The following is a 25,683-nucleotide window of genomic DNA, read 5'->3' as shown; positions in this document are numbered from 1 at the left end:
CTTTGAGACCCTGTGGACTGTAGCCCACCAGGCTCCTCTGTCCATGGGATTCTTCAGGCAAGAATACTGGAGAGGGTTGCCATTTGCTTCTCCGGGGGATCTTCCTGACCCAGGGATCGAACCTGGGTCTCCCGCATTGCAGGCAGACGCTTTAACCTCTGAGCCACCAGGGAAGCCCCACTAAGGTTCCTATAGGACTGCTTTGTTGCTACTTACTCTTTGGGAATCTTGAGGGTTTGGTTTTCGATCAGGGGAACTACCAGAAATGGTTTATGTCTCAGTAGATGATCTCTCATCACACTAGTCACTGTTCCTTATATTAGAGTGTAAGTTAGAATGTAAATGCATCTTAAAAGGCAATGCTGGACATAAATATCTACCAGATAATCTATCCTGTTTGCCTTTTTTTTGCCTTGTATGCTAGAAAGTTTAAAATAACTTATTCCTCAATTAAAGTTAATAGTTAATAGTTTATCCCAATTTTGGGTTGAATTATGTCTTCTGTGATTATAGTTTGTGATATTATTTTTCTATGTTTAATAGTGCTACTGTATAAGTACTACTGTGTAAGTGTTTTTATGTTGAACTAATTCATCTTTCAGAAAAAAAGTCAGATTGAAAGCCCAAAATTACCCAGCAACATTAATGAAGGAATTATACCAAAATATCATCAATGGTTATGCCTATATATATAATAGAACTAGAACAAATAATTCACAACTTGTATGGAAATACAAAAAACCTTGAATAGCCAAAGTAACCTTGAGAAAGAAGAATGGAACTGGAGGAATCAACCTGCCTGACTTCAGACTATACTACAAAGCCACAGTCATCAAGACAGTATGGTACTGGCACAAAGACAGAAATATAGATCAATGGAACAGAATAGAAAGCCCAGAGATAAATCCACGAACCTATGGTCACCTTATCTTTGACAAAGGAGGCAAGGATATACAATGGAAAAAAGACAACCTCTTTAACAAGTGGTGCTGGGAAAACTGGTCAACCACCTGTAAAAGAATGAAACTAGAACACTTTCTAACACCATACACAAAAATAAACTCAAAATGGATTAAAGATCTAAATGTAAGACCAGAAACTATAAAACTCCTAGAGGAGAACATAGGCAAAACACTCTCCGACATAAATCACAGCAGGATCCTCTATGACCCACATCCCAGACTTTTAGAAACAAAAGCAAAAATAAACAAATGGGACCTAATGAAACTTAAAAGCTTTTGCACAACAAAGGAAACTATAAGCAAGGTGAAAAGACAACCCTCAGATTGGGAGAAAATAATAGCAAATGAAGCAACAGACAAAGGATTAATCTCAAAAATATACAAGCAACTCCTCCAGCTCAATTCCAGAAAAATAAATGACCCAATCAAAAAATGGGCCAAAGAACTAAACAGACATTTCTCCAAGGAAGACATACGGATGGCAAAAAAACACAATATTACAAGTTTCTTTTCTTTACATTTTATCTATAGTCAATATTTCAGGACTATCAATTAGTTCCAAGAAAACACAATCTTTTCTAGAAAGTATAAACCTTTTTTTTATGAGTCCCATCTATAATACTCAAAAAAATTCTTTCTTTAAATATGTTTGGTGAAAGGTGATTTATTACTTACTAAGGGGCCTCATCTTATTTCTGGATGACTTTGGGAATACAAATTTCTTTTTGACATTGACCTAAAATCTATCTCCTTATAACTTCTATAGACTGGCTATAGTCATGTCTGTTTTTAGGGAAGTTTTTTTTTTTTTTTAATAAAGCAAATCCTGTGGTATCTTATATAATTTATCTTCTTTAAGCTGTACAACATCACGATAAACCTAATCCTAAACTTGTATGTCAGTCTTTTAAGTATCTAAAGAGAGTTATTACCACTGTTTTTCCTTAGGGTACATATTTGTACTTCTTTCCTGGCCTTTAGGTCACTACTGATGCCTGTCATTTACCCATCTCTACTACCTCGAGATTCCTCTTATGAGAGACGTTTACAGCACCAAACACAAGGTTTCAAGTATGGTTGGGGTAAGGTCATGTGGGGAAGATCCCTTCATGTTCTGTTGGTAATGTGTCAAATAAAATGCTACTTTTATTAGTTTTTTCATGTACTGCTGTTATAAACTATTAGAAAAGTAAATGAACTTAATTTGATATACATTCATCCATACAAATTTAAACCTAGCTTCTATTATGATAAAATTGATGAGTATTTCAATGGGATTCCTAATATTTTCTGAGGTCATTCCACTATCTTAACACCTTTTCCCATCAAAATACTTAATAACTTTACCTCAAGAGTTTTATGTTTATAGTTAGTTAAGTCGCTCAGTCGTGTCCGACTCTGTGTGACCCCGTGGACTATAGCCCACCAGGCTCCTCTGTCCATGGGATTCTCCAGACAAGAATACTGGAGTGGGTTGCCATTTCCTTCTCCAGGGGATCTTCCCGACCCAGGAATCGAACCCAGGTCTCCTGCATTGCAGGCAGACGCTTTAACCTCTGAGCCACCAGGGTTTAGTTCAATTTTTGTCATTTTTTTAAACCTCAGATTAAATTTGGCCAGTGCCTTTTCTCATGGTATCATGAATATAAAATGACTAATCACACTTTTACAGCCTTTGGAAACTTTAGAGCAGGGGTCCCCAACCTCTAGGATCAAATGCTTGATGATCTGAGGTGGAGCACATGAAATAATAATAGAAATAAAGTGCATGATAAATGTAATGTTCTTGAATCATCCTGAAATCAATCCACTACCCTATCTGTGGAAAAATGGTCTTCCATGAAACCAGTCACTGGTGCCCAATAGGTTGGGGATTGCTGCTTTAGGGAATCTATAAGCAGCCTCAATATGGATTAAGAAAAATAGTTAAATTAGTTACCTGTTCATAAAATTCATTGACAATACCCTCCGTCCACTGAAGATGGAGCTCTTTACTCTTAGCTGGCCCATTGATATCAGCCAACTTTATACACATTTGACAAACCAGTAGACGATCATTTTCATTGGTCCAATCTATTCCAACTTCATCATTCACCTGTTTGAAGGACAAAGTTTAAATGAATGCACAAGTTGAACAGGAAAATAAATCACAGAATTCTGATCACCTTGTTACTATGCATTCTGATCTGTCTACCATGTGCAGATAGGAATACCAAGTAATGAGAAACATCTCAGCTGTTTCAAATAATGTTATTTGGCTTGTATAAATTAGTAGTGAAATAGCTCACCTAAAAAAATAACAACAAATGATGGATCATTATGGAATTGAAAATAATTGCTATTTAATACTAGCATGTGTTATAAATTACTATTAAAATGCTGTAGCTACAAATAATAAGAAAATTTCTTGAGTTACTATTTGAGCATTTATTATATGTCTGATGTATTAAATTCTGCTTCAGGTTTTTGACCTTTACTACTTCCAGGTAATTAGTATTCCACAGAGATGAGAGCAAAAAAAAAAACCCAAAAAACAAAATCACAATGATAGTTAGAATTCTATTATTCTTCTGCAGTACAAGGTATAATATATACCAACAGGACCTCAATATATTAGGTTTCCAGATTGGGCCCAACACCTAAATAACTGCTTCTGGTTTAACACTGCATTGTATTTCATTTTCACATTCGACATGTATGAGGTGGCAGCAATGAGTTTTGTTTAACACTCTCATTCCATGACATCTTTCAATGTGGCCAGAAAATGAGGACTGGTACAAATCTAGTTACCTTGGCATTAAATTTGGCAACAAAGTCGAAGTGCTTCTTCAGGTCAGTGGCCAGAATTGCTTCAATGACAAGGAAACGGAAATGCTTAAATTCCACGTGGTCAAGGTTAACTAAGAAGTTATAATCTGGCCGGGACATGAAAAGGTTCCATGCAGCAGCCGCGTGATGATTCTCCAGGACTGAGCGATCGTTGTAGAGCACCGCCTAGGCAAAGATGAGAGTCAGGAGTCCAGCTTTTTAAATTAGAAACAAAAATAAATGAGAATATGCAAAACATTTGGAATCATCTTTTATCATAGAACATAGAAATGCAACGTTGTGACAGCTAGTTATTAAGAATTACTTATTACTGTACATTGTTTACTTTTCTTGGTTATTTTTTTCTTTTTTTGGTAAGATAAAGTTCATTTCCTTGAAATTTTATTTCAAATTCTTGTAAGTGAAGGGCAGAGACTTAGCTTATTTCAGATTACTCTTTTTTCAAAACACAGGAATTTAACCATAAAATATGCAAATATATTAATATCCCTAAGAGGTAACTCAGTTATCGCCCACATCTAAAATAAGAATGACTTTCTTTTAATTAAACACATGTAACTAATAAAGAGGGATGATATCCCTGAGAAGCTCATAATTCAAAATATTCTTACCTCACAATCAGTCATAGGAAATATTACCCTCTGTCTAGTAATTGAAAGTATATAGTAAATATCTACTTGTTTGAATAATGCTGAGGGAAGCTGTGAAGGAAAAGAAAGTTGCCTAAAAAAATGCCTGAAGTCTAGTGTGGCAGATTGATGATGGAAGGAAAAAAAGGTATAATGACAAAAAGGAAAGACCAAACACATGAAAATTAATCTTGAGGTAAATGAAAATTCATGGACACGTAGGAAAACTGAATGGTAAAATGTGCTGGCCAAAGGATATGCTTATATTTAGGGAAAATATATAGTGTATGGAGGAAACAGTGAAAGAAATGTAAGTAGTCAGGAAAAAATCAGGATATTTGTACTGTATACAGATGAAAGGAAAATTACTTAAAGGACATTAATTTTAATTAACTAAAGGAACACTCTAGGCTAGTCTATAAGAGAGAGTGTGGAAACAGATAAAAATAGATAAGAAGAGAGTAAAAGACAAAAAGCAAACATGACAAAAGGAATGGATCAGATTAGTCTCTAGAGCCTCTAGAAAGAAAAATAAGATCATGGGATCTTTAGTAAAATAGGTCCATCCATCTGATTAAACCAAAGTTTAATTATATAGATGGAGATTCCTAAATACTTAGTGATTGATATTTGACTTAAATTTAAGCACATGCCCAGAGGAACTTCTTTAAAGTTGCTGTGTTTGAAGTTACTGTTTTTTTCAGGTAAAAAATTTACCTCGAATAAAATAAATCAATCTTTAATTCTTCCTAATCAATAAAGATGCCATGAAAATGATATTTGTTATAATGTATCTCAAAGGAACTGCATTTATATCCAAAGAAGTCTCTAATTCTTAAAGAACCGAGAAAGATTTGGTTCTCTAATCTTTTCAGAAAGAAAACTTTTGTATAGGTCAGATATTCTTTATTGAGGAAATTCATTAACATGAATTCAAGGAGTTTTTCTTCCTCGAAAACTGAGAAAGGATCTCCATAGGTGATAAATGTAGACCTATCATTAATAACTTAGAACAAACCATCATATCTTTTCAAAATGAGCATGGTCTCTAAGAATTTTATCTCAGGTCTAAATATAGTTTGTTCATATTCGCTTGGTCAATTCACTTGGCCTCCTATAAGTCAAATTTATAAAATTAATGTTCTTCAGAGAAACCTCAAAATTGAACTACTTTCCCAGGCAAAATCGAAAGGTTTACCTGAGGGGCGCTCGTTGCAACCAGGAAAGCATTAGTCCTTCCTGGGTGATCATAGTCATGCATGGCTGCAGCCACATACAAGGCCATCAATTCCAAGGCAGGGATATTTCCAGACAAACATCCATATTTATCATCAGGCACATTATACATTTTTGAGAATACATATCCCATATGGCCATGTGTAAATCCACTGTCAGAATCTGAGAAGAGACGATGAAAATAATATAGCTTTGAAGAAAGTAGTAAACTGCTATCAGTTATGCTCACTTACTTATTTACAAAGCCACTCTTCCGTTCCCATAGTTTACAATGGAGCACAGAGAACTTAATATGTACCTGAATCGCTTGCTGATCCGTGATCATTAATCACAGTTGAGAGGCCTGGAATAGGTTGTGTCGTGAGATACCAAACAGCATGTAAGACATCCGTGGCATGGATTCTGTTGTGGTCTGTAACCAATGCAAACGACAGGCGTTCATCTGTGAACTCTGGGGTCCAAGGACTAAGAGTGCCACCTACTGGACAAACGGTTTAGTCCTCACGTTTAAATAACCTGGGTGAAAGACGGCCAAACATTCTAGGACAAATACTCTGTGATTCCTCTTCCATTTCTCTATAATATTCATAGTAACAAGAAAAAAAAAAGCTTACAACATTCATCACACACGCAGATGTCTGAAATGAACAAAATCTGTGTCCAGCATCCACCGAACATAAATTTCACTAAATAACCCAACATATATAAACTCACTGTGCGAATCCACTGCAATGTTTACTCTTGTCCTTATGCCCATGTTCCTCTGAAAACTATGCAGAGGACTAGAACAAAAGACCCACGATACACTTAACCTAGGTCAGACCAATGGTCCACACCACCTACTGTTGCATCTCTGAAAAACAGCACTCAAATATAACCTGTGAATTGAAAATAGTGTTATTCTTCTGCATCAAACTTAAAAATGTAAGAAAATGAGTAATGTTTTTTACATGTATTAATAGATAACATCCACAAAGCAAATCGAAACCAAAATTGATAATGTTCTCTGATCTAGAAATTCTGGTTTGGGAATAAAGTTCCAGGAAATACAGAAAGAGAAAAAATTAAAACCTCTTAGTACAATAACATAAGGGGTTGAGCCATCCCGAAGTGTATAAATCTACAGGGCAACCAAACCCCCCAGTTAAAATGCCCTTATCATAGGAATGGGGCTATATTTCTACACGTGTGGTCTAGCCTGTATGGAACCATGACCAAAGGCCCACTGTGTTCCTGGCTCACCTTCTTTCTCAGTCCATTTTTTTCCATGTTTTTCTCTTATCTGGCCCTTCAGAATACTTCACTGATTTGGTATGCTTTATTCTAAGTATGCTAACTTCATACATTTTATTCCTAATGACCAACCATGATATGATTTCCTTCTATAAGGTAATAGGTGACATCTGTGAATAGCACTCAACAGATGCTGCTGCTAAGTCACTTCAGTCGTGTCCGACTCTGTGCGACCCCATAGACGGCAGCCCACCAAGCTCCCCCGTCCCTGGGATTCTCCAGGCAAGAACACTGGAGTGGGTTGCCATTTCCTTCTCCAATGTGAGATAGTGAAAAGTGAAAGTGAAGTCGCTCAGTCGTGTCCGACCCTTAGCGACCCCACGGACCGCAGCCTACCAGGCTCCTCCATCCAAGGGATTTTCCAGGCAAGAGTACTGGAGTGGGATGCCATTGCCTTCTCAAACTCAACAGATGAGGAGAAGCAAAACAGAAGAGAACAAGCAGAATCATAATGAAAATTTGAGAGGAACACCTGTTCTCCGATTAGGGAAGAAAACAGAAATTAGGACACCTGTGGTGTTGGCAGCACACAGGAGCACGTAGGAAGATGGTGTGTGTTTTCCTACATGTCTGTTAACTTTAAGTGAAGACACATTGGTAAATCTTGGGTAAAAACTCCAGAAACTCAGTGAAGGGTTCAGGGAGGTCTTGAGATGATGTTTTCAGAAGAGCTTTGAGAAGCAGACCTCCTAGGTTCTGGAGCAGTAAACAGCAAACCTTGTTCACTGTATCATTGCCAAAGGTGAACACTGATATTACCTAGTCTCCAAAGAACACTTCTATTCAAACTGGGGTCTCTATCTCCATGTATGGACTATTCCAAATGATTTAAGACAATTACATTTAAAACCTCTATCTGTGCCAATGTACAAAGCTGATCATGCTAGAAGTCTCAGGGTCTAGGACATACCTATCTCTGCTCTGACATTTATTACCTGTGTTACTGAGTCATTTAAAACATTGTCTCATTTCCTTATCTTAAAACCATGGAGACAATAATAGTGCCTATTTCATAGTACAACTTTGAGAATTACAGAAGGGGACCTTTTTTAAAGTGGCTGCTGTATAGTAAGCTTGTGATTGGTGTAAATATCATTCACCTAAAATACATGATGAAATGGTTGGATGGAATCACCGACTTCACGGACATGAGTTTGAGCAAGTTCCGGGAGCTGGTGATAAACAGGGAGGCCTGGCTTGCTTGTAGTCCATGGGGTCACAGAGAGTCATATACAACTGAGTGACTTTATGGAACTGAACTGAAAATACATGATTGCTTTTACAGCACAATGATGAGTTAGTGCAGATTACCAGTTTCCTTTCAAAAATCAATGCCGGACTTATAAAAATAGAATTGAAGAGCTAAAATAAAAGCTAAGCTAACCATGGAGGAGGGAGAAGGCAGTGATGACCCACCAGAAGAACATGCAACCTGGCCAGAGGGTTTCCGGGGCTATGTTGGAAGAGAGTTTCTGGGTTAAGTTCTTTACTCTTCCCCTGTGACAAGCTGGGAAGATTACTGTGTGATGTAAGTACCATTACTACTACAAGTCAGAGAAACCTGTGCTTGCACCCAGCATTACAAGGTGGGTGGAAGTGGTATCAGGGTATTGACTGTGTCTCTTTGGGGTAAAAAATAGACAATACCAAGTCAGGTGGCCTTGTAGCTCTTGAGTTATACTGCTTCCTGGCCTGTCCCGCATCCCAAGGTCCAAGTCCAGAAGGCTTAATAGGTTATTTGTGTGTGTGTTTGTGTGTGCTTAGTCACTCAGTTGTGTCCAATTCTTTGTGACCCTATGGACTGTAGTCCACCAGGCCCCCTTTTCCATGGAATTCTCCAGGCAAGAATACTGGAGTGGGTTGCCCTCCTCCAGGGGATCTTCCTGACCAGGGATCGAACCCATGTCTCTTAGGTCTCCTGCATTGGCAGGCAGGTTCTTTACCACTAGTGCCACTCGGGAAGCCCAAAATTTCAATGAACAAACTATCTAAATAATTTAGTGCTGAAAATGTAAAGAAAAGAAAGCTTGTCAAACACATTTTTTTTGAGGTTAGTATAACCATTTTGGAGCTTCCGTGGTGGCTCAGATGGTAGAGAATCTGCCTGCAATGCAGGGGACCCAGGTTTGATCCCTGGGTCAGGAAGATCCCCTGGAAAAGAAAATGACAACTCACTCCAGTATTTTGGCTTAGAGAATTCAGTGGACAGAAGAGCCTGGTGGGCTTCAGTCTATGGGGTCTCAAGAGTCAGACATGACTGAGCAACCAACACCTAACTTAGTTTATAATCATTTTAAGTAGATACACGTATATGTATAACTGAATCACTTCGCTGTACATCTGAAATTGACACATTGTTAATTGATTCTACTCCAACATAAAATAAAAGTTAAAAATTTTTTTCTATGTATGTTTTGCTTTTTAGAGATTAACATAATCTTGATTTAAAAACTAGGTATAAGAGTACATGGTGGGGGGAACCCTTCTTTTGCTTTTGAGTATAGGTTCACAAGTGCTAAAGAAAACAATAGCTGAACAAACCTAACTCCTTTAATACATATAACATATATTTACATAGATACAGTTATGCAGGTGTAACTCTAAAAGGATTACATTGTCACTATCACTTAAGCAGGACGGAAAAATTATCTGCCTTTAAGAAGTCATTAAGATATTTATTAAACACATACTCAAACCTATTATGAGAAAATATTGTGCCGAATGCTGGTGGCACTGTTGCTCTTGCCATTAATTCTTTGGGGACCAACTCAGGTGCAAAGACACCTGAGTCAACATAGGGGATTGAGAAATTTCTATAAGACAGACAAATATGCTCAGAGACTGCTCGTCTTTTTTTGGCCTTGATAGGCAACTGACAGAACTAAGGAATAAAATCAGAGCGATCCTTATTTTATCATTATTATTCTCATCCTCTTCCTTCGTCTCTGCATTTTGGACAAATCTCTTAATAATTCTCTCACCCACCTGGCAAACACCCACCCCCACCCCCACCTCTTGGACAACACATAAACACACGTGCCCATACTAATAATATCACCCGCCTTCCCCTTTCCCAGAACCTGCCTAATCCCTCTTCTGTCTAAATAGACTTGTTTTCTCTTTTTCTCCTTTTCCTCAAGCACAGGGTTGAAATAAGCTGCTGTGGAAGGCTGAGGTTGCATATAAAATTTATAGGTTTTTTAGAACTCAATTTACAGATTTTCTATTTAAAGTTCTCTATGCTCCTATTCACCAATGAATGAAGCAAAGTACTAAAGAATAGAAATTAGACTTGAAACACTCTTTTCCCCACCTTTGGAAAGGAGCTAATAGTGTAACAGTTCTGCCCTTCTAGCTTGTTCCATGGCACCTCAGTGTCTACCTTTAAAATCGATGGGCACATCACAGACAGCTTAATCAAACTGAACTAAACAAAGGTGGTGCTTCTGGGCTCAGTCACGCCTGACTCTGGGCCACCCCATGGACGGTAGCCCGCCAGGGGACCTTCCCAACCCAGGGTTCTAACCCGCAGTCAGTGTCTCCTGTTCTGGCAGGTGGGTCCTTTAGCAAAGGTTCTGGGCATACATTTACAAGCTTTCATACTTTCCCTCTCCTCTTGGAAATTGTTAAAAAGTATAATTAAAACTGTAGTAAAATTTTAGTTTCTAACAGTTTAGCTCATTGTCATATTAAGGCTAATCTAGCCCTATTTTGGTTACCTTTAGGCTTTTTTTTGTTTAGTTAAGGGTTTATACAGAGATATTAGAAACATAGTTCTCTAGGAATAAATGCTAAATTTTTGCACATGTTAATTTTAAATAATGATAAATACAGCTTTTAATAAATATCCATCTTGGTCTAAATGTATAACCTTATAACATGCAGGGTATTATGATTTAAAAGTGATCATGAATTAAGTTAAAACTTCTCTGTGAGAATATGTGAATAAATTCCCTTTCATGTCTAACAGAACAAGCAATGATATAACAAATTCTTTTCACATGGAATGAAAAACTTGGTATTCCAGGAAAAATATCTGGTTACTTGCAATATATAAATAGGTAATAATAAAATTTAGAATCTGCAAACTTTTTACACTTAAAGAAATACTGGTCAACTTTATGAGTTAATAGAATACTATCTAGAGAAAAGTTGAAAGATAGAGACTTGAACTCAGTGGAGCCTGGCAATAGCTGATTAAATTATATGGAAATTTAATATTAGTATTATTTATAAACTTAAATTTAATTTTCAATTAATATTATTTGTAAATTTAGTCTGATGACTAGCTATTCTTTAATGTTTGCAGTGGCTTCCTTTTTGTAAAAGCTTATTTATGTAATTCCTTAAGCTTCGAGAAATCACTAACACTTAGGTCAATCCCTGGCATTCAACCAGGGTAGCCCTGGGAAAATGGTATTAAAAAAAGCAAGGCTTATCTTAAGATCCTTTCAAACTACCCTTTTTTCATATCTCTCTCTCCACTTCCATGGCCCCATCTGCCAGACTTTCCCACGGTGCTCAGAGTGCTTAAATTCCCCTCTCTACCCCCACAGTCCTATTTTGTCTGCATTTAGTCCCATATTCTCCCACAAATATCATTTGTAGATTTAATCTTGATTCTCCTTTTCTACCACACAACTTGTAAATTCAATAACTCATTCCTCTTTTCTATCACACAACATCAACTGTGCATTTTTATCCTAACGTAGCATGTGATGGCATTTTCAAGACCAGCATCTTAATAATGGATCACTTGGTTAATGCACTACCCTACCCCTTCTGAACACACTTGTACTAGTCTCTGTTCAGCTTTTACTTAAGCTCTCTGCTACTAGAAACAGACATGAGTTCTGGGGTACTAAAGTTCAAACTAGGTAAAAGCAAATTTAGAAACTTAAAAGTTAAAATGTGATTTAAGTAACACAAGCTCTAGTCAACATATTATATTTAACTATTTTTTCTATGTATTTATTTCTAAAGTTCCATGTGATTTCTGTATACTTCTGATTAGATTTACAGCCATTTCTCCAGTTTCATATATTTTGTAGCATGTAGGACAATGCTACTTACATGTTCTGATGATATAGAAATGCCACATATTGAAAATTTACTATCTCTTCTGTGTTCCAGTTCCTCATGATTACAAAGGACAGATTTATTCTCGCAATATTCAAAGTTCATAAGCTTGAACCCTTGGTTGTGTCTTATCCTTTGGTCTTCACATTTTATCTTGATTTTTTAAAAAGTTCCTAATAATTTCTCCACAACCACTTCCAGTTGCCTTTTCTTTTTCTATTTTATTCATTAGACCATCATCTTCCTGTCCCTCTATTCCCAGCTAGGTTTATCTTGTACTGAAAAACTTTGTGAGTTAACTTGGCAGATGCTAGAGCAAAGGTTGAGAATTCTACCCAGCAAGAGGAGTATGTTATAAAATGAGCAATAAATTAACATGCATTTATTTAGTACACGCTTAAATTGGAGCTACTTATGTGCAAGGTACTATTATTACCCTTTAACAATTATTATGTCACTTTATCCTTGCAACAATCCTATGAAGTAGTTATTTTCTTTTTCTTTATTATTATATCCATTTTACAGATTAAGAAATGAGGCATTTAGAGGTTAATTAAGACCAGGGTGTCCTATAGCTGATTTGTAAAGGGACCAGGATGCTAACATAAACTACTATCTCCTAATCACTACACCAGGTGACCATATAGGATGCTTACAATGTGTAATTCTGTGCTAGCTCTTAATTCAATATCCCATTACCCATAGAAAATTTAATGGATTTCAAAAGTATTAATTCTTCTACTTACAAGGAATTTCCCTGTAGCCAGTCTCCAAAGCATGAAAATAATTCATGAATTCCCTAACTGGAATTTTAAAAGCTTCAAAGAGGCCCATGTCTTCAAAAAGTCTGTATGATACCTGTAAAAGTAAAAGTCAAGGTCTTACAAAACATCCCTTGATGTGTATTAGACATAAAGAGAAAAATGGGGAAAAAGTATACATTCAATCAACCATATTAATGTATTGCCTATAGAAATCCTTACTGGAAACAACAGATCAAATAGATACTGAAGACGTCTATGTCCTAGCCCTCTATATAATCTATTTTTAAAGGTAGAGACATAAACCCAAGAAACAGCCAATGAAAAAATCCAGTATACACTAAAGATATATAACAAGGTGCTAAATTGTGTGTGATATCAATAATAAGAGAATGATACTGAGTAAATTGCTAATCATATATGTGCTAAATAAAGAATGAGAGAAAGCTTTCATCTGGACGAATTTTATAAATTACAAAAAGCTTTCTAGAGGATAAAGAACTGTGCCTTAATGAAGAATAAGGGAATAGAATTACAAGAAAGAAAAGGTTGTCTTGACTGAAATATATAGAGAAAAAAAAATTTTTTGTAATCCAGTATAAATAAAAATTTTTGAACTATTTTTCCTCATTTGCCATCTCTCTCCTTTGAATATCATTCTCCTTCTAATTATTTTCATAGCTCTAGAGACTCAAATCAACTAAATATCTTTGGATGTGACTGGTATCTTTGATTTGCAAATTGTGGAGAATGAAAAAAAAATGATAAAGGCACAGAAGAGAGTAATTGGAGAGAAATGGTTACTCACATGGCAGAGTGGAGAGCAGCACCATTTATAGTGACTGCACTTTTATCTCTAAAGTACAATGTGTAAGTCAATGATATTTCAATACAAATTTTTAAAAAAGTGGTCTCACTTTATGTCACAAAGGCACAGTACTGGTTATAATTCAGGAGACTTTGAGAAAGAATTATTTATCCTTTCATTTATTTGTATTCTTGCTTAAAATTCTCAAACTACTTCCAAATGTTTAATAACTTCATAGTTAAATTTCTATTTCCATTATGAACTTTACATCTACTCAAGTTCACTAATATTCTTTTATTTAGATATTTAATTTCCATCAATATATTATGTTTATATTTGTGTACATACATACATACACATTTATGGGACTTCCCTGGTGATTCAGACAGTAAAGAATCTGTCTGCAATGCAGGAGACCCCAGTTCGAATCCTGGGTCAGGGAAGATCCCCTGAATAAGGGAATAGCAACACACTCCAGTATTCTTGTCTGCAAAATTCCAGTGACAGAGGAGCCTGGTAAGCTACAGTCCATGGGGTCATAAAGAGTTGAACGTGACTGAGTGACTAACACACACATGCACATTTATATATAACTAAAAAAAGGGATTTATTCATTCAGCATATGTCTATTGAGTGTCTCCTTCTGTGTAAGACAATTTCCATATATAATGCATATTTATGCATATATATATGTATATACATTTATATATAACTAAAAAAGGGATTTATTCATTCAGCATATGTCTATTGAGTGTCTCCTTCTGTTTAAGACAATTTCCATATATAACGCATATTTATGCATACATATATGTATACACATATATACATACACATACATATATACATACATGTATGCACACATATACACACATATACACATGTATGTATATACACACATATACATACATATCACCACCACACTATGACTGAAAGGGATGTTACATGATAAAAGAAAAAGGGAAACAGGAATAGAGAGAGCTTTGAGTCCAGGAGGACATGGCAATTGCTGTTTTAAATAGGGTGGTTAGAAGAGGCATATTCAGGTGAGTTTCAGCAAATAATTGAAGAAGACGCAGAGTGTGATATAGAAACATCTGAGGAAAGTTTTCTAAGTAGAAGAGAAAGATGGTGCAAAGGCCCTGAGGCATGTCTGCTATACTCACAAAACAGCAAGAAGACCAACATGGTCAAAACAGAATGAATGAGGACAGGAGTAAAACTTAAGTTAATGACTATAGAGGGGTATTGACTGGGTTGCAATCTGTTTCACAGCCAGATTGACCAGTGTTAGGACTTTTATACTGAATGAAGCAGGGAACGTTTGAAGCATTGAAGCAGGGAAGGTGTCTTTATTTGACTTACGTTTTCAAAGGAGCACTGTGGCTGCCCATTGGGAATAGAGTATGTGTATTATTTACACGTGCTTTTTTCACTTTGAAAAAACTATACAGGCCAGTGTACTTAATTTTGCCCCTTTTTCTGTGTTACATAACATCTCCACCTCCTCTCTTTAAAAATGCAATAGAAAGTTAAGTTCGTGGTTTCTGTCATATTTCGTAGTTCTGCCAGTTATTTTCTTCTTATTATTGCTTTAAGCTATATTTGAGTTCTTGTTTATAAATACCCAGTGGATTCAACTATACATGTTACTGCAAAAAAATTATTTATAATAGCAGCAGTTATTGACACACACATATACTCACTATTTTGTACAGATATATATGGAATTTAATAAGTTTGATGCCTCCTCCAAGTAGTTTACATATATTACTTACTTACATTAATTAATCTATGTAGCGTCTAATGAGACAGACACTGTTATTTATTACACTTGAAGGCAGAGGACTCTAAGGCACAGAGAAGTTGAATGACTTGTAAAACATCACACAGCTGACACATTATCAGACCAGAGTTCAAGTCCAGCATTATGGCTTCAGACCATGTGCTCTTAACTGTTTCATATCCTATCACTATTATTTGAAAAGCAATATTGTTAGGACTGTAAATGACTAAAGTTTCCTATTATTTTCTTTAAATATTTGAAAGATGAATTGAAAAATTCAGACAAGATATTTTTAGGGTATGATTTTCAAATAGGAAAATTTTTGCCAAGAAGCTGTTAGAAATCAACAGGCAATGATCCAAACTCATAAATAAAGAAAAGTCACTGTTAACTGGGTAAATATTGGTAACCAAAAAAAGTAAATACTCTTCCCAAATCTGAATGATGTCCTTTTAAATTTGTTAAAATAAACATGATAATCATCAAAAAGGCAGGCAGTACATTAAGGCTGAGAAGTCATTTCCATTGCACATATGTCTCTTTAAAAGTCTTTTGAAGTGAAACTTTTTCTGTGTAGTCTCAGCCAGAAGGTGATTTCTTGGAATGTTCAAGTTAATTCATTTCAGCTGTCCTAAAGCCTTATAAAGTGCAAAAAAAAAAAAAAAAAGTGCCTTATACACACTGAAAATTTCATGGTTTTTGTACTTATAAACTCAAATCAGAGAAGAAATATCATCAAGTTCTACTTAGCAAGGCAAATAAAGTTGGCTTTTCTCAAAGTTCAATATTTGGTTTTTTAGAAAAATAGTGACATTGTAAATCATGTAGTTATGTATTTATATTTGAAAGATAAGTGGAAAAAAGATAGAAAAATCTAATTGCTATTTATATCTAATCTTTCCATTGTCTGTTTATATTCACAAGTTAGAAAATATTTTGTAGCAAAACCTGTCAAGTTCCTCTCTTCTGTCACTCCCCTAACCCCCATCCCCACCACTCACTGAATTTCAAGGGGGTTAGGTTCCTGCAATGCTATTTAGTACAGTCACTTGTGCTGTAAAACCAACTGCTATAATGACCACTTTCTGTTGCTCAGACTTTCCATTCTGAGTTTGAAAATATAATAAACAAATGCATTGGGGGGGTGCTGAAAATAATTTGAAATAAAGGTAAAAAGCCCGGACTTCCTATATATAGATACATCAAATCCTGGGCCCAATGTTTACCATATGACTTTGGATGGGCAGTATCATTTCTCTTTTAAGTCTCTGTTTCTCCTTCTGTCAACTAGAGATTTAAAAAAAACAAAATACCTGCATCCAAATTACTCTGAAGACAAAATTGTAAAGTTTTGGGACATCTGTGACATATATACCAAATACAAAAGAATTTGAGACTTTTCTTCCCATACCAGGGATCACACTCTTCAATAGAAGAGAAAATAGAATTCCTGGCCTGCTGCCACCTCTTCTTGTGGCATCACTTCAGGCATTTTTCCAGGTAAAATCACACCTTCAGAGTTCTGGTATGCAATGAGTTTCAGGGATGGGACACGACACCTCCCTGGAGAAGTCTTGAGGCATGAAGCAGAGGCAGACTGAGTAAAACTGGGGCCTTTTTAGACCTGCCTTCAAGCTCAGCCAGTGGGAAAAGATGCTAAAGATGCTGCTCCGGATCAAGGAGAAAGGAAGAGAAGAATGGCACTATTAATTTGCAAAAGCACGCATGTATCTTGAGGATATTCTGCCAAATGAAATAAGCCAGACAGAGAAAGACAAACACCATAGGAACAAAGCAGAGATGAGAGAGGGCAAAATAGGTGAAGGGGGTCAACTGTATGGTGATGGGAACATTTTCAGCAGTGGCACCCATTAGGGTCTACAGAAGAACAAATATAGTGTGCACATGAAACTTGTATAATATCCTAAACCAATGTTACCTTAATACATTTTTTTAAGAAAAAAAAAAAAAAGGATAGTATCTCTAAGTCAAAGTTCAAGGACTGCCACTCTGGTTCTCAATGTGTTCATGGTCAGAACAGAGTCCAACAGAGGATATGACCATGTGTTATGGAGACTCTACTTATTTTGAACTTCACAAGCCATCCATCATTTGAACATACCTCTGTGTGTAGCAAGTTGAAGTGTCATTATTTGGATACATACCTAATTTCCCTGTTGGAGCAGAAGTTCCTTGAAGGCAGGGACACATTTTTTGTCTTGAAGATTAGTCTAGCATTCATGTTTGAGGAACAGTAGAAGAAAAGTTCTCTCTATTCCTTCCTTTAAACTTTCATGGATCAGTAACCCTCACTTTTTTTTTTATTTTGGTGTCACTGTTTTTATTTTATTTTATTTTTAAGTTCTACAATCAGATACTTCTCAAAGTTCTGAAGAAAGCCCGTGTCCACTGCACAGAGAAGGAATCAGTCCAGCAAATGATTTCTCTTCTAGCATTTTGCAGGTAAGGGTTAGTGAGTCCTGAATTCTCACCTAAGTCTGATATTAACAAATCTTTTAGTTTTTAGTATCTCTGCTGTGATATTTTTCCATTCTCTAAGAACTCACCTAAAACATTTTTAAATAAGCTGATAACTATCATTTCAAGATAGCTCAGTTGGTAAAGAATCTGCCTGCAATGCAGGAGACCCTGGTTTGATTCCTGGGTCGGGAAGATTCCCCGGACACGGGAAAGGCTACCCACTCCAGTATTCTGGCATGGAGAATTCATGGACTGTATAGCCCATGGGGTCACAAAGAGTCGGACACGACTGAGCCTGTTGTTCAGTCACATCCAACACTTTGAGACCCCATGGACTACAGCACATCGGCCTTCTCTGTCCTTCACTATCTCCCAGAGTTTGCTCAGACTCATGTCCATTGAGTCAGTGATGCTATCTGACCACCTCATCCTCTGTTGTCCCCCTTCTCCTCCTGCCCATGATCCCAGCTGATTAAGAGTGCATTTTAGTAGGGGCTAGAAGATGAAGCCTTCTAATGGAGACAGATAATGGAGAAGGAAATGGCAACCCACTCCAGTACTCTTGCCTGGAAAATTCCATGGACGGAAGAGCCTGGTAGGCTACAGTCCGTGGGGTCACAAAGAGTTGGACAGGACTGAGCGACTTCACCTCACCTTAGATAATGAAGCAAATCCCTATTGTTTTATTTATTGAGAACAGACATTTTCAAATTCTTAATTATTGTATGTTTTCTCTCTCCCTCTGTGAAATGAAACATTTGGGAAATCTTGAAACTGGTCAAACTTAAGGAAAAAAAGAAAAAGACTTTTTATGTAGCAATAGTTTTATTCTATATTTCTTGTGATACTGAAAGATGTTTTTCACATTTAAATAAGCAGAGCTATATTTTATGCTTCTCACAGATTGAGGGAAGCATACTTTTAATATTTTATTTTTGATAAGGACTAAAGTGAAAGAAAGTAAAAGTGTTGGTCACTCAGTTGTGTCTGATTCTTGGGGACCTCATGGACTGTAGCCCACCAGGCTTCTCTGTTCACAGAATTCTCCAGGCAAGAATACTAGAGTGGGAAGCTGTTCCCTTCTTCAGGGGATTTCTTAACCCAGGGATCGAACCCGGGTCACCTACATGGCAGCTGGATTCTTTATCACCTGAGCCACCAGATAAGGCCTACACACTGGTTACTCAAAAGTTAAAATAAAAAGTCATTGGAAATAATTAGACAATAAGTTAGTGTTTATAAATTGGCAGCTTTCTTCTTTTGAGGGCTTGGTTCAGCTTTCATTAGTTGAATTCTATGAATTTAGATCATTTCTTCACTTCACTTTTGTAGCCCTGCTCCCTCCATTTTGTCTTAGAATATATATAATATTTTAATTGCAGAATACAATATTCTACTGACTTAAAGTTCTGATTTCTTTTGCTATCCCACCACCGAGGATTCTACAGAATGCTGGGTATTCTCCACTTAATGCTCATCAGTGGTGTTAACCATGTACAGAGCTTTAAACAACTAAGGAATATTTTCTCTACATTTAAAGTCATATGCATGAATGCATTTCTTACCTGACTAAGAATACGGCCACATTTTCTTCCTATTTTTTCCACCAAATCAAAAATTGGAAAATTCCAAGTATTCAGTTGCTCCATAATTGAGTCCAAGTTATCCATGACAAGAGGTTCAGGAGCAAGAATTGGTTTGTCCTATAATGAAGATAAAAATATTTTAACAACATGTAGTTTTTCTACACTGTTCCTTCTTTGGTAAGTTCAACAGTGGAGTTTACCTGAAATAAATGACTTTGGGGTGAATGAGTGATCTTAAAAAAAAAAGTCAAAAGAAATAAAATATTGACCCCAAAGTAATGAGAAAAGGTCTTAATGATTCAGACCATGAGTTTTACATTATGTGCCTGCCTATTGCCGGTTCATCTATGCTACATAAAAATTGGATGCTTCTTTCATACATTAACATAACTGCTTTTTAGTCTTCTGTGGAATTCTTAAATAAAGATTCAAGGACTTCAGAACACTCTGAAATTGTATGCAAATTTATTTCTATATATTTATGTAAATTCTTCTGAGATGAGGATTTCTGGATTATACTGAACTCTAAAAAAAAAAAAAACAAAACCCTGAGTAGGGAGAGGGAGTAAATCACCCTTATTCTAATTGGTCCAATTTGTATTATTGCTTCAAAATCAGCATTCATCCTATAGAGTTACAATTACTACAATTTTCAGGTATTTTAATTTAATTCATGTGATGCGTGGTTTCCAAAAAACATGCACCAGATATATGTAAAGACAAAAATGTATAATAGGTACCAAATGACATTCTTAAGAGTTTATTTACCAGGAAAAAAATAATGAGGATAAAGAAACACCTAAGTTATTTTATCTGACAATTTTAAACTATAAATAGTAGGAAGGGATATATATATGTGTGTGTGTGTGTGTGTGTGTGTGTGTGTGTATGTATATATATATATATATATATATATATATATATAGTTAGGGAAGAGCCAGGTAACACTAGTGGCAAAGAACATGCCTGCCAATGCAGGAGATGTAACAGATGCAGGTTCAATTCCTGGGTTGGGAAGATCCCCTGGAGGAGGAATTGGCAACCCGCTCCAGTATTTTTACCTGGAGAATCCCAAGGACAGATGGAGCCTGGCAAGCTACTGTTCATAGGGTCACAAAGTTCTGAACATGACTGAAGCGATTTAGCACGCATATGTATAGCTATGATTTCCATTGTTGCATGGTAAAAACCAATACAACATTGTAAAGCAATTATCCTCCAATGAAAAAATAAATAAAAAATAAAAGTATAAATGACAAATTAGGTAAAAAGGAAATGATAAAAGCAGCAATGGAAAATCACATTACAGTCAACTGTTTTCTGCTATTTATTGCCTCCTCCAGATGAACCAGACTCAAATGTGTGCTTCTGTCCTCTTTAAGTGGAGCTCTTTAAATACACGGAATAAGTGATCACTAAAAAATATTTTAATGAGGAGCAAATGTCAATGTCAACCTGGTTTAATATAACATGGAAAATAAACAGTGGCTCACTCACTAAATCAAGGAGGTGCTAGAAAAAGCCAACAGAAGTCCTAAGATAATGAATAGATTTCATTTTGATTGATTGATATTTATAAAATATTATCTTCCTGATTGAAACAGTTAATTTTCCTAGGCATATTTACATTTTTAGATTGGGTTAAGAAATACTGTAATCAGATGTGGAGATGAACACTTAAGATTTGATCATTAAATAATAGAACTGACCCTATGGGCTGTAGCCTGCCAGGCTCCTGTGTCCACAGGATTCTCCAGGCAAGAATATTGGAGTGGATTGCCATTTCCTCCTTCAGGGCATCTTTCCTACCCAAGGATCAAACCCACATCTTTTAATGTCTCCTGCATGGGGAAGCAGGTTCTTTACTACTAGCACCACCTGGGAAGCCACAATAGAATCTTGAGACCAATAAGACTGAGACAGAGAAAAATAATACAGATATATATAGGAAGGGCTACAAGATACATGTAACCCAAGTAAAACATGATTCAGGGATATATTTCTAAGTCAGTTCCTGTCACAGAAGCCAATTTTTCAAGTAAATGAATGAGATAAGTGATGGGTGCCTACCAGGAACATCATGGTCTCCGGAGCATAGGTGCTGCAAGCTGATGTCTTTCTCAGAGCCTCTCTGGGGCCCTCGGTCTCATCTTCATTCTGAACAATATCACTGCTATCACTGTTGTTATTGGTTTCATAATCAGAGGTAACTTGAGTGATGTCATCTGCAATTAAAAGGCAATAGCCTATTATGAAACTTGCAATGAAAAAAGGGGTCCCATTTAAGCAAATAGTCCTAAAACACATAGTACAGATATCATAGTTAGGAAAATACCATTTTCCTGAGCTTACACACCAAGAACATAGGATCAAAGGGTGGGCGAAAGCACACATTTTTGTTGTTGTTCAGTTGCTAAGTCATGTCCAACTATTTGTGACCCCATGGACTGCAGCACCCCAGGCTTCCCTATCCTTACTATTTCCCAGAGTCTCAGCAAACACATTCATTTTAACCCAATAAAATAGATGGAATTATGATCTGTGATTTATATGACATTTAATAATCCCTCAATAATAATGCTCAGGTCAGTAGTTGATACCTCTTCATCATCCCATGGATTATAGCCTGCCAGGCTCCTTTGTCCATGGGATTCTCCAGGCAAGAATACTGGGGTGAGTCGCTGTTTCCTTCTCCAGGGGATCTTCCTGATCCAGGAATCTAACTCAGGTCTCCTGCACTGCAGGCAGATTCTTGACCATCTGAGTCACCAGGGCTGCTAATCCCCAAATCCCACTTTCTCTCTCCCTCACACGCTTTCCTCTTTGGGAACCATAAGTTTATCTTCTATGTCTGTGCATCTTCTTCTGTTTTGTAGATAAGTTCACAGGTATCATATAAACTCCTATGACTTTATATTTCTTTTTCTTTTATGCATGCACCAACACACTAAATTACCAAACAGCTGACTAGAACCCTAACTCTAGAAATGTCACATGGGCAAGACAATTTGAGGTGATATCCAAGAACAAAGCAACCTGTAGAATATAGAAGCCACAGCATGTGCCAAAGAGCATGGCAGGTCCTTGTATCCAATCTTGGTCCCTGGAGATCTGTGCTCCCTTCCTTCCTTCCTTCCCCATCTCCACTATCTTTCATTGCAGTCAGTACCAAACTCTGCTAATCAGAAAATGCATCAGGTAATGTCAAGAGTCTGAAGAACATGCTTCTGGGGTAAAGACCTCAAGAAGCTTCTTGTAGCTGAATAAAACACCTGTCTGAAATTTATGGGGTGCTTGCTATGTGGCAGATACCACAGAAAGCACTTTGTTTGTACAAACATGCTGAATCCTCTCAACAATCCTATGAGGCAGGTATTATTGCATTACTGCATTACTATTATGCTCATTTTACAGACAGGAAACTGAGGCACAGAAAGGCTTAAATTGCCCAAGAGCCCACAGCTGGTAAATCCTACCACCAGAAGCAAACTTATGAAATCTGAGTTCCTATATTCTACTTCTGATGAAATCCAGCTTTGTTTAAAATGGTTATTGCTTTCCATGACCTATGAACTCTTCACCTTTCCCTAAGTCACAAAGATATCTTCCTGTGTTTTCTTTCAGAAGTTTTACTGTTTTAGCTTTTACCATTGGGTCTGTGTGCCATCTCAGGATAAAAGTTGCATATGGTGTGAAATAAGGGGTGAGATTCATTTTTTTTCCAGCCCCTTTGGCTTGGAAAAGTGGATCTTTGTTGAAAGTTCAACAACTGAATAGGTATGGGTCTAATGTGGCACTTTCTACTCAATTCCATATGATTCTATTTGATAATCTTTACATCAGCACCATACTTTCTTCATTATGGTGGTTTAAGTCTTGAAGGAAATTTTGTTCTTTTTTTCCAAAGCTGCTTGAATAGTCTAGGTTTGTCACATGTCCTCATATTGCTGGTGAATAATGGCTTTTATTATGTAGCCTATTCTGACCAGGAGTATCCTGTGGCACATTTTCAAGGACCTGTCTTTCTTTTATCTTTCTCATGCAACTACTTCTATGTTAGAATCAGACACAATAACTATAGAAAATGTAATTGATAAGTTTCAATCCCAGAATCTGCAGAAAAATGAAGAAGCACACTCAAAGGCCATATAGTTCTACAGGAGACCAAAGGTGATAAGGAAACACTCCTTATTCTATCAGCCTCAGTAGGGTCAGGGAAGATCAGGGATATAGAAAAGAGAATATTCTGAGTCTTCAGTGTACCATATCATATAATGGCTACACAGAGAATCCTCCTTTTAATTTCTTCTTGCCTATGTCCCTGGACCTTTGTCCACAACCATAGCACATGATTCTCGGAGGCAAATAATCAGTATTTGCTGTGTATTAAAAGATGTTGGAGCAGATAATTAAGACCCATTCTTAGATCACTCTATCATCATAAAGTCTAACGTTCGTGTGTGTGTGTGTGTGCGCACACGTGCTCAGTTGTGTCTGACTCTTTGCAATCGCATGGACTATAGCCTGCCAGGCTCTTCTGTCCATGGAATTTTCCAGGCAAGGATATTGGAGTGGGTTGCCATTTGCTACTCCCAGGGGATATTCCTGACCCAGGGGTCAAACCCTGGTCTCTTGGGTCTCCTGTATTGGCAGGCAGATTCTTTACCAGTAGCGCCACCTGGTTTTCTTTTTTTTTTTTTAATTTTTATTATTATTTTTTTATTAGTTGGAGGCTAATTACTTTACATCATTACAGTAGTTTTTGTTATACATTGAAATGAATTCGCCATGGATTTACATGTATTCCCCATCCCAGTCCCCCCTCCCACCTCCCTCTCCACCCGATCCCTCTGGGTCTTCCCAGTGCACCAGGCCTGAGCACTTGTCTCATGTATCCAACCTGGGCTGGTTATCTGTTTCACCCTAGATAATATACATGTTTCAATGCTGTTCTCTTGAAACATCCCACCCTTGCCTTCTCCCAGAGTCCACAAGTCTGTTCTATACATCTGAGTCTCTTTTTCTGTTTTGCATATAGGGTTATCGTTACCATCTTTCTAAATTTAACTTGCAGCAATAACAAAAGCAAGTCCCTAGGGTTACACCACTAAAAATAATAATTATTACAATTATTATGGTAGCAAACACTCCTTACAGTGACCCACATACTGTAATAAATGCTTTATGTGCTTTATTAATTTAACTATCTATAATCCTGTTCCAGTAGGACCCTTATTATCTCTATTCTACTGATGAAGGAACTAAGACACAGAGATTACAGACAAGTCAGAAGCAGAATCAGGATATAAATCAGGCTGCAATGCCTATTTTTCTGAGCCTCTGTAATACTGCCTCAAGAAAAACTATGGTTTTTACCTCCCAAACTCACAGTAATCTAAGCAGGGTCAATTCTCAGGCTCTGTGATGGAGATCCCCAGAACGTATCCTAAGATAGATGACCCTCCCATGTCCGAGATAAAATAGCATTTCTATAGCATTCTATACACTATAGAAAATGGTGTCTCATTTAAAAATATATTCATTTGTGTATAGACACATAAACATTTTTGATAGCTTTGCATCAAAACGTAACCCATGATTAACTCTAGGTAGTAGGACTATGGATGATTTTGATTTCCTTCATTGTCTTTTTAAACTTGTGATCTAAAAAAATCAGAAACATATGTTACCTTTTTCTGATCAGAAAAAAAAAAAAATCTAGCAGAGCAATTTCCATTTTGAGGAACAGAATCCAAAGAAGAATTACCTGTTCTGCTTGGTGTCCGAATGGCCGCCCCACTTCTTTCCAGGGGCCCATCGGCAGAAGTCCCTTGGGAATATGGTCTGCCACAGCTGAGAAATAATGGAACAGCTGTAAGTAGGTCCTTTCTTTTCAGAAAACTGTAGGCACACACCATGTATGTATACATTAAGATAAATAACAGTCAAATATTCTGGCACTCTACTTATTCCTTTGATGGAAAAAAATCATTTTGTCTTATGCAAGGACATTGAAATGTGGGATACTGTTTTGGGCAGTGGTAAGGAAAGCAAGTTAAAAAGCAGAGACATTTCTTTGCCAACAAAGCTCCGTGTAGCCAAGGCCATAGTTTTTCCAGTAGTCATGTATGGATGTGAGAGTTGGGCTATAAAGAAAGCTGAGCGCCAAAGAATTGATGCTTTTGAATTGTGGTGTTGGAGAAGACTCTTGAGAGTCCCATGGACCACAAGGAGAT

The 25,683-nt window shown here is 36.8% G+C and overlaps 1 protein-coding gene across 1 annotated transcript in view; it reads right to left on the bottom strand.

Moving 5' to 3' along the window:
- Positions 1-25,683, bottom strand: part of PDE3A (phosphodiesterase 3A) — a 350,559-nt gene that overhangs the window by 10,492 nt on the left and 314,384 nt on the right. Inside the window, exons 7-14 of the mRNA XM_020869501.2 lie at positions 25,215-25,300; positions 21,518-21,672; positions 19,427-19,564; positions 12,775-12,886; positions 5,955-6,068; positions 5,619-5,818; positions 3,753-3,956; positions 2,902-3,057 (exon numbers count right to left, since the gene is read on the bottom strand). Of these exons, the coding sequence (XP_020725160.2) occupies positions 2,902-3,057; positions 3,753-3,956; positions 5,619-5,818; positions 5,955-6,068; positions 12,775-12,886; positions 19,427-19,564; positions 21,518-21,672; positions 25,215-25,300 (1,165 nt within the window). The remainder of the gene's footprint in view (positions 1-2,901; positions 3,058-3,752; positions 3,957-5,618; positions 5,819-5,954; positions 6,069-12,774; positions 12,887-19,426; positions 19,565-21,517; positions 21,673-25,214; positions 25,301-25,683) is intronic.

The sequence above is a fragment of the Odocoileus virginianus genome, chromosome 23, assembly GCF_023699985.2.
Source record: "Odocoileus virginianus isolate 20LAN1187 ecotype Illinois chromosome 23, Ovbor_1.2, whole genome shotgun sequence".
In the NCBI taxonomy this organism is placed as follows: Eukaryota; Metazoa; Chordata; class Mammalia; order Artiodactyla; family Cervidae; genus Odocoileus; species Odocoileus virginianus.
This window is presented reverse-complemented; position numbering and strand designations above follow the sequence as displayed.